This window comes from Lygodium microphyllum, chromosome 6 (genome assembly GCF_053477565.2).
Source record: "Lygodium microphyllum isolate KBCC chromosome 6, Lygodium_microphyllum_v1.1.10, whole genome shotgun sequence".
Lineage (NCBI taxonomy): Eukaryota > Viridiplantae > Streptophyta > Polypodiopsida > Schizaeales > Lygodiaceae > Lygodium > Lygodium microphyllum.
In genome coordinates, this window is record NC_141140.1 from 123,137,390 (window position 1) to 123,147,350 (window position 9,961).

The 9,961-nt window shown below is 36.5% G+C and overlaps 1 protein-coding gene across 2 annotated transcripts in view; it reads left to right on the top strand.

Annotated features, from left to right (window-relative positions):
* Positions 1–2,616, top strand: part of LOC148035063 (Sodium Bile acid symporter family) — a 226,298-nt gene extending 223,682 nt beyond the window's left edge. The window contains exon 14 of one of the 2 annotated variants that reach the window (XM_087679972.1): positions 860–1,302. In XM_087679972.1, the coding sequence (XP_087536098.1) occupies positions 860–886 (27 nt within the window). In that variant the 3' untranslated portion in view covers positions 887–1,302. Of the gene's footprint in view, positions 1–859; positions 1,303–2,408 lie in introns of those variants that run through there. The other variant, XM_087679971.1, reaches the window with a different exon arrangement.
* Positions 2,617–9,961: the final 7,345 nt, after the last annotated feature.

Below are 9,961 nucleotides of genomic sequence, written 5' to 3' on the forward strand. Positions count from 1 at the left end.
AGCTAGAGCTGATGCAAAGTCATGCTAGAATCAAAGATACAAGCTGCTCAGAGTGGCGATTTAGGATGTACAGACCCCATATGGTAGCCCTTCATTGGTCACTCTTCAAAGCAATGTGTACTAATTGTTATCCTTGGGTCTTTATAGTCCACTTTTTTCTGGAAGACCGAGGTATTGTACATTGTAACACCAGCATACAGGCATCATGGTGGCATGTTCTTAATTCTAATGCTCACTTTCCCACATCCTCCATTTTGGTGAATCATTTGGTTTCTTCTTGGAGGCTCATTCTTCAGAAGGCCCATTGGCATCCTACAAAGGATCGTCTAGAGGAAAATCCCTTTTAGTTGGAATTACTAACAATGTCGTGGCTGCTGTCTTGGGATGGAAAATAGGACAGGCCCAAGTTCAATCATATGGCTCATCTTGAGAGCTCAAAGTACAAGAACAAGATCTTGCTTATTAAGTTGCTCAAAGTACAATTGGGGTACTCTCTCATATACTAAGAGTGGCCCTTAGGGTTATTTATGTAGCCACTAGATTGCTAGGGTTAGGGTTTCCCCTGCCCTCCAATCCATACACACTCATCTACCCTTATCCACCCTTAGATGCAATGGGTTGAGATGCCTCACTCTTAACACCCCCCCTCAATGCCATAGTGGCATCAGATCACATGGCATAGAAATGGCCCCCCCGAAGGAAATACCTTTATAAATCAAGCTACAAGAGTGCTTATAGGTAGAGGGTTTATAGATTTAGAAGAGTCTAGTGATATGTCATGTTTGTTTACATTTGTTGCACTTCATCTTGTTGGGATATTTTTTCCAGCAGTTACTTACAACGTCTCTTTTTATTGCAGAAGGAACATTTAGTGAAAACAGTATGAACAAGGAGTTGGTCACAGGAGACTGAGATAGATGCTTCACTGGAACCCTTGGTTCTTTTCTACTCATCCAAAGAAGACTGAATGATGCTTTCAAGTGTAGGATTTGGTACATTTGTTAGAGTAGTTACAAGAACATTCCTTACAGCTTTTAAAAGTATTGCCATGCCAACTTCTGCAACAACTGGAGCTTGTATTGATGCTAGTTGGGCCTTAACAGCTTTTAAAAGTATTGCAATGGCATCTTTTGCAACAACTGGAGCTTGTACTGGAGCTAGTTGGGTCATTAGCCCCTTCATGTGGAAAATTAACTTCCCCAAGTCTTCTCCTTCTATTCCAAGCTGAAGAACTCTACTTTAAGGAAGATTTTGAAGTTCTTCCCTTTTGCACCATACAATTTCTTGAGCTCGTCCCACTTCTCTTTTGATGTTGAAAGTTGGTCAACATGGTGGATTAAGGATTCATCCAAATGCAACATTATGATAGCTTGGGCTCTTTCATCATCTTCTCCATCTCTAGGATTGGATGGATCAATGGCCTTGGTCCCTTTGATAAAAAGCCAATAACCCCTCTCCATCATTTTATATTTCACCAATACATGCCATGGATGGAAATCTTGGCCATCAAACTTGCGGATTTTAGGTCTTACATTAGCATAGGCCATGATAGGAAGGTCTTACTAATTGCACAAGGCAATGCCAGTGTCTATTTCTTTACAAAGTAGACAACAAGAGTGGAAGTAGATAAAGTATGATGCAAAGTACATAGGAGGTTGAAAGTGATTTAGAATTGATTAGAAAAAAAAAATAGCAAGATAACATTTGGAGAGGATCAATGACATGGTTTGTGTTTATAGGTTTAAGCATAGCCTTACAATGTCACTTAATGAGATAAGCACTTGATGATCATGCTAAAATGCTAAATGGCATACATATCTCAGGTTTAACATTCAGATTTCTAATAAACATCAACAAGAAATGAGTGAGAAAACCATTCACACTCATTTACCCTTATTCAGCCTTGGGTATCTCTCAATATTTCAAGTGAAAAATGTTTTGCTAAAGACAAATTATAGTTGCTAATGTAAGAGATGTGAAGTAGATTGTGAAGACATCCATCACCTTTTTTTGAAGTTGCCTTAATTCACCGTCACTAATCAATCATTGGATTATACAATACAATGATCTTAGTTATATGTTGGATAATCTTAAAGGTTAGTCATAGGTGATAACATCTATCAATTTAGATCATGACGAAACTTTCGTTAACACTATCTTTGAGGCCTTTGGCATGGTTTTTTTTTTTAAATACCCTTTTAATTACTTTGAAGACTAAGCATGCAATCAACTCAAATTCTTCTCATTAAGACTCTTGGCATCCAAATGTGGCCATGGAAAATAAGAATCATGGAAGATCTTATTTGATCTAGAAAATGTGTATAATATTCATATTTGTAGCAATAGCTGGTCATTAAAACCTATGACTCAAGGGTTTTGTTTCGTTTTTTTATTGGATATTTTTGCAGATAATTATTGATTCAGTGTTGGTGAAGCTTTGGATTCAAGGAGATATTCAGAAGGTTTAGATCAATAGTGATTTACTACAAGAGGAAATACAAAAGACTTGAGCAATAAATGATATTTGAAATTTGCAGTCTCAAAATGATCTTTATCATGTATTTTTTTGTCATTGCCCAAAAAATGACTTTTTAGTAACATAAAATGTTGAAGAAATTGTTTAAAAAGTTTCCACTTCAAATGGAAGCATGTTGGTATCTCAAGTTGTGGAGTTTGAAAAGACGAGAGACATAATTAACACACTCCTACCAAACACCGACTCATTGGCCTATATAATGTTCGACCTTGTATGTTATCAATGTATATGGGCCTCTTTAGACAACATCAGAGAGCATCTGAAGCAAACAAATTGTTATCATTTATTTATAAATATAGAATTACATGAGGAGAAAGTTATAGATAATCGAGCGTCCAAAGTTCTCTCGTGAAGGAGTAGATTATATCCTATGTATTCTTTGCAAGTAGTTTATGTACATCATCAGTTAATACAACCAAGTCACACATACCCAAATACCAAGTGCTACTATCGTAAATGGTTTACGTGTATCGGCATCAGGATTGATATCGGCATGTTTTGAATTGGCATGAATTCCAATAGGGTTGTTGAAGTCATCATCTATATCTTTGCCAATGATGTTATCAAGATCCATAACTATATTGTATCCAATAGAAATTAATTCTTCCTTCAAGAAAGAATGTCTGAATTCATGCTAGTTAGTTATAACATGCTCTACTTAAAAAAGGCCAACCATAAACAAATGAGAAAAAATATATATTGATGTAATGATTTCTAGTCTAACTGATCTTTATCTAATATAAGCAAATGGTATATCTAATTCATTGATGTGTTTCCCAAATGTAGTTGACCATTAATCATCCAATCTTGCCAAGGGGCGTCTTCGTTCAAAGGAAACGATTACAAAGCATGTAAGAAAATTGAAATGGTACACCAAAAATGACAATAGCCTCTATGATCGTGACAAAAATATCAAAGTGATCTAAAAGACATAACAATGCTTGCAAGAAGTAGCACATCACTAGTAATGATTAGTCCTAGTTGTGCCATTCTATTCAATGTTGGCTTGTCTTAATATATTCCTTCCTATGAAAAAAACTTCGAAACAACCAACAATTTTACTTTCAAGGGGTTTTCTTTCTCATGATCAATGGATATGTCAAAAAGATTTGGTAAAAACCCACCAATCTCAAAGAATGGACCAAATGATTCAAGCATATGATAGATTTAATATGAGCAAGTTGTTTAGCACTAATCCAACAACAATAAGGGATGAAAAGCAGGCAAGGGAGAATGCATCCAAAGTTAGTCCTCCACAATCAACCAAGTTATCTCGTAACCTAAGACACCTAAAAGTACTAACAGATACAACATATAGAATAAACTTTAAATTGATTTGAAATAATAACTTGAATAATCTTCAAGCCCAATCTTGCCATCCAATTGAGTTTGTCTATTTGCATGTGCATGTCAGGCCAATGGAGCAATCTAGATGAGCCAAAATCTTTGCTTGTAAGTTACCTTACTTTCAAAAACCAAGAGAATGCTAAACAATGAAGCAAAGAATCTCTTGCCATGATGCAATCAAGTGGATAAGAAGAAAGATTGTGTGTGTGTGTGTGTGTGTGTGTGTGTGTGTGTGTGTGTGTGTGACAATAGAGGTTGCTAAAATAAAAAGATAAACAAATGTATAAGTGATCATTTGGTCAATATATCATCAGTGGGGAAAATTTTCCAAAAAAAGTCAACTACATGAAACAGAGAAAGGGACCTTAGTAAAGCCCTTGAATAGTAAGGATACATTGCACCATCATGTACAAGTCATGATCAAAGTCCATGTGGATGACAACCCTTATTGATATGATTGTAGTTACATGCCACAATAATAAGCTCTAATGTGACCAATATGATCATCAATTTTAAAGATAGAGTTGAAGTTAAATTCATTCTACTACATCATGTGTCATAGTCCAATCCAAGCCAATAAGTAAAACAAATGAGAATGTAATAGTTGAAATGCATTAATTTGGCATAATCTATCTAAGATCCATGTGTAATTAGTAATTATTGCGATATCACTAAAGATTGTATCTTGGAAATAAAATCCCAAATCTATTTAGTAATCAAGTAAGAAATAGAAAGATGAGATGGGGTTTCTATACATGTGCAACATACACAATGGCCTCCAAAAATCTTGTGTTGCCGCACTATATTACCAATAGAAAGGCCTTTGATTGCACTATTTTGTGCAACCATCTATATGACTACACATTTTCCTTTTCAATAGCCCATCCTTTATCCTTTATTATATTATGGTACATTACATTTACTCAAAATTGTAGAAAATCAAGAGTGTGTATGAAATACTCAGTCTTTACAAGGATCAAGGCCCTTAAAATCAAGAAGAGAAATATGCTACCCAATTTTCTCCTCCAACCTAGACCACACTAGCAAATGATTTCTAGGTTTGTGGAAGTATTGTTGCAAAAAATGAAAAGAATAAAGCCTTGATTGGTGAGGATTAGCAAAATCTCCATTGTCCTTAGATCTAATCGTGCCATTCAATTCAACTTCTATTAAACAATTAATTATCCACCCAACGTAATAATCTAGAAATCGCTAACATCAACTTGTAATGAATCCACATTTTGTCTAGACTCTAGTGGGCAGGTAGGACTAAAAGACAATAAGTCTTGCCAAGAAGAGATCAAATGTGATAACAAACTAACTTAGGTCTTGCTACCAAGCGGCTTGAACACGTGTATTGCCATGAGAAGTCTCCACTTAAGGTACAGCTCCTAATAGATGCCATATATGAGTGTGAATGGTAGAGCCACCACGTGTTCATAGCATCCAAAATAGTAACCCCTTCATACGCATTGAAGCAATGACATGGTCCCAAGACACTTGAGTTTTACGCAAATGATTTCCTTGCTTCTTTTAGAGCATAAATTGAATTGGTTGCACCAACTCATCCAAAGATTTTTTAGTTCAAGCCAGCAATGGTAGGAAGAATGAAATCATAGCAATCATAACACTTAATGCCACTTTGAGACAAATATGGATTGGCGAGCCTTTTGAGATTTCAAGTATACAATATTATCCATTATGCGACTAGGTATCCAATCCAACAAATTCTTAGGTACCACATCCATTCTAATGGGATAACCTAGATGTGTCATAATCATCCCTCTAGGGACAATCCTACGCTACCATCTAAGTTAGTTAAATATTCTTTTGTATAGTTAATAAAAACTCATTTTTTCAACCCTTAGAGACATGAAAGGGACATCTACCAATGATTGAACAACGTATTATGCACCACTAGGAAATATGGGATAAGTGACCAAAGCAAGTAATAAAGGCTAAGAGGACATTCTTGCCTCAAAGAATGAGAAAGAGAAATCTCTTCAAAGTCCTAGCTTGATTGATAGTATTTCTTATCCAAATGATTATGCATGATGAATCCCCAATTGGACATTCAACATATCATGCAAAATATTCTGATGGTTGATATAACCATATTATTGAGTGTGAATCAACACATGAAGTATTTTTTGCAACTAATTTACTAAAACCTCAAGCCCATCATAGGAATTGGCCTCCACTCTTTTGGAAAGCAAAATAAGCTAGGTCAACTTCTAAGCACAAGGCATCGCATCAAATCTCTATACCTCTTAATACATGAGAGTGAGAGACCCTTGAGATTTTCAATATAAGCTCCAAATAGCTCATTTGGCAATCCATCCTAACCTAAACTCTTTCTATGAGGGAGGTGCAATAATAGATAACTTATTCCTCTAAAATGTCTCCGTCCAAAATTGTTGCCCACTCTATCCAACTTGACCACAAACCGCATTTTATACATACCTCCAAGCTACAATAATAGAATCTAAAACAATCTATTCGCAAACCAAGAAAGGTGAATAATAGTCCATGCACATATTGAGAATTATTTGTGGATTCCTAACCATGAGGCCTTGAGAATCTATCAAACATAGATACCCCAAACACCTCTATGGCCAACCCACAAGCTTTTATGAAATTCTTGCATAACATTTACTTGTGAAGCTCTATCACCCAAAACTCGCAATGGCATACCCTATTTCTTTTTAGCATGTTTCCATAAGTATTCATCTTTTATGAAAAACCCATAGGCTTTCCTCTTGATCTTCTTAAAATTCTCATCTAACCATTCATTCCTCTTCATTAATGTACTAAGGTATTGACCAATTCTTAGCCACTCTCCTACATATTTGTCTTTCAAAAACACTTCTACACAAGATGCAAAATATCTAAAGTGTATTCTCTTTGTTTTCCAATCTTCTATTAATGTTGTAGCAACACCTTGCATTGCTAAATTCACTCTTGCAACATCATTTTCAGTGGCAAGAAATTCATCATCTTCCTCTTCATCCATCATCCCATCTTCATTCTCATAGTGTGCTCGAGATAACGTGTCTGCCACCACTAGGTTATCTCTTCCTGCAATATGCTAAAATTCAGGGTTCAAAGATTTTATGTATGCAATCCACCAGAGCATTGCAATGTCTGAGGTAGCACAACTAGTAATCATACCCAATACTGACAAAAAATCAGTCTCAATGACTACACGAGCACCCATAAAATATTCCTTATCGTATTTAAGGGCCATCACAATTTCCCATAATTCTCTTTTTACATATGGATACCTTCTCTATTGTTCTATCAATACTTTAGCACCAAAGAGAATTGTATATCTTTGCCTTTCCTCATCATCTTTCCCAATTTCCCATCCAATCCTGATTGGGTTTGTATCAACAGTAATAATGATAGGCTTTCCATGTGAATAGTCAGCCTTTCTCAATGTAGGAGAAGATTTTAAGAGCTACTTCAATTTCTTCATTGCTTTCTAATGCTTCCTTTCCCAATGAAATCTCTAACCCTTTCCTCAAAAGCTGATATAGAGCATTGGCTACATGTGCAAAGTGAGGAATCCATATCAAATAGAACACACATGCACCCAAGAATCTCCGCACCTCTGATATATTCATGTATACATCTTGCATTCTATCAATCCCATCTATTTTTGCTAGTGATGATCTTTGCCTATAGGGCCCACACATATGTCCAACAATCAAAACCTCTTCAACTCCAAAGACAAACTTTTGTCCACACCTAGAAAGAGTTAAATGCACCTCTTCTAGAAGTGTCAAAATCCTCTCACAATCCACAATATGGTCTACAACAAACTGTCTACACCCATGAGCATCCATCTCTTCATTCTTTTCATCCATTGCACACCCTTTGATTGGAACATCATCCAAGAAGGGCATTGTCAATTATGGTATAAAATCCCTGAGTACCCTATTCATAGCATTTGTCATGTGTGCCACTGTGTTTGTTGCACCTTGCAGGAGAGTATACATCCATGCTAACCCTAAAGGAGTCTTCATGGTTGTGATGAGTCCTTGCTCTCAATTGCAAGCTAGAATTGATCATACCCCGAGTAAAGATCACCCAAAGAATAGATCACTCTACCTGCAAAAGCCTCTGCAAATTCATCAACCACAGGACATGCACCCATATTTCTTATGGTCACTTTATTGATCGGTTGCAGACATTTCAACCATTTCAAACAAGTTTCCAATTCTAAAGAACATTATCCAACTTGTACCAATTATTGTGATGCTCCCAACAAACCTTGCAAATCTTGTAAACGAGTCAATTTGTTGAAGCATGTTGCTCAACATCCATGTGAGCCAACAACTTATTTTTCTTATTATTGATCCTTCATAGAGGCCTTCTTGATATTTCAACCATTGTAAATAAGTTTCCAATTTTGAACAAGATCATCCAGCTTCTTGTACCAATTATTGTGATACTCCCAACCAACAAACCCTGCAAATGCTATAAATGTGCTCAATTTACTAAAGCATGTTTTATATGATCAAAACATTGATCCTGCTACATGTAAGTTTGATTGGAACATAATGAAACACCCAAGCAAGACTTAATTAACTAGTGCAACATTTCCAACACTATAGGATCATGATCAAAGAGAATGATATCTTTCCACCCACATATTAATAACTTCTTGTAAGAAAAGTTGATCTAACATACATAAACCTTATTCAAACAAGCCTAGGTGCTACCATGCTATTGAGATTTCTAAATATACCTAGACTTTGAAGGGTGCTTCCAAGAGTACATGTCTTGTTTTAAATATAATGCTTCCAATGCTTGATGCTCTAGACCATCCATCACAAAATGAGGTGACATAGCAATGTAGCATCAGCTGAACATTCACACACATTAATATCTCCAATAGGAAACCTCAACAAGCCAAAGAAATACATTTTAGATCAATTATGAATGGAAATGCTATCTTCCAGATGAATATGCAAGATAAAAGAAGATGAACATAAGAGAGAGCTTGTTAACCTCAAAATGACACAAGGCGCAAAGAGACTTATGATAGAGCATAAAAAGACAACTTGTTGGAAAAAGACGACCAAGAAGCGCAAGCAAAACTCTAGAAATCAAGAACAAGATACGCAAGAAATAAAGCACATTTGAGCCCCTTGTAAAAGAGCACCAGGCTCCCTCCCGTGCAAGCTGTAAATAAAAAGGTGCATGTAACAGAGCCACGAGAATATGAAAAATAATAGGAAAGAAAGTGGAAAAGAGGACCAAGGCGACTGAATGGCCCCGGTCATGAAAAAGGGTTGGGTGCCCAAGGGGAGAAGGGCATGTATAAAAGTCAAAAAGTGAATGGATAAGCTCATTCTTGGTGTGTGTACAAACTAGCTCTCTTCTTGTTCTTGCTCTTACTTCCTTCTTGTACATGAGAGAGGGGCAAAGTAAATGTGAGAGAGTGAGAGTGTGAGTGTGAGAAACTATGGAGAATCTCTTCTTCTCCTCCTTCTCTTCTCTTTTCTCACGCACACGGCTATGGAGGTTGGAGCTTGGAGCTTGGAGATGGAGTAGCTTGAGCAAGCACCTTAAATCATGGAGCCATCAAAGGATTCGAGGAAGAGGACTACAATGATCAAATTCAATGGTAAACTCACTACATCCCTATGCGAGAGCATGCACGACTATGTGAGAGGTAGCCATTGCCACTCATTAAAACACTTCACTTGATAAGCGATCCGTAGGGTCTCGAGACGGCTGGTTGCTATAGCACTAGCGATGAAATTTTGGTGTCATTGCCGGGACCAACAGATTCAAGCTTGAGTGCTTATGCACTCCAAATTGAGTGATAGAGTAAGAGTTCGTCTCTGAAACAGTGCTTGGTTTAGGTAGGAAGTGAGTGAGTCGGAGGGTGTTCGATCTTCTTTGCTTAATAGTTTAGGTGTTTGAAGATTTATAAGCATTAGCCATATCAGTGATATGTTGTTTTTCGTTAGTAGAATGCATTAAGGTTTGGGAAATAGGAAAAAAAGAAGAAAAAGATAAGTCTCTGTAACAACCAGAAAATAGGGGGGCAAAGATAGAAAAGAA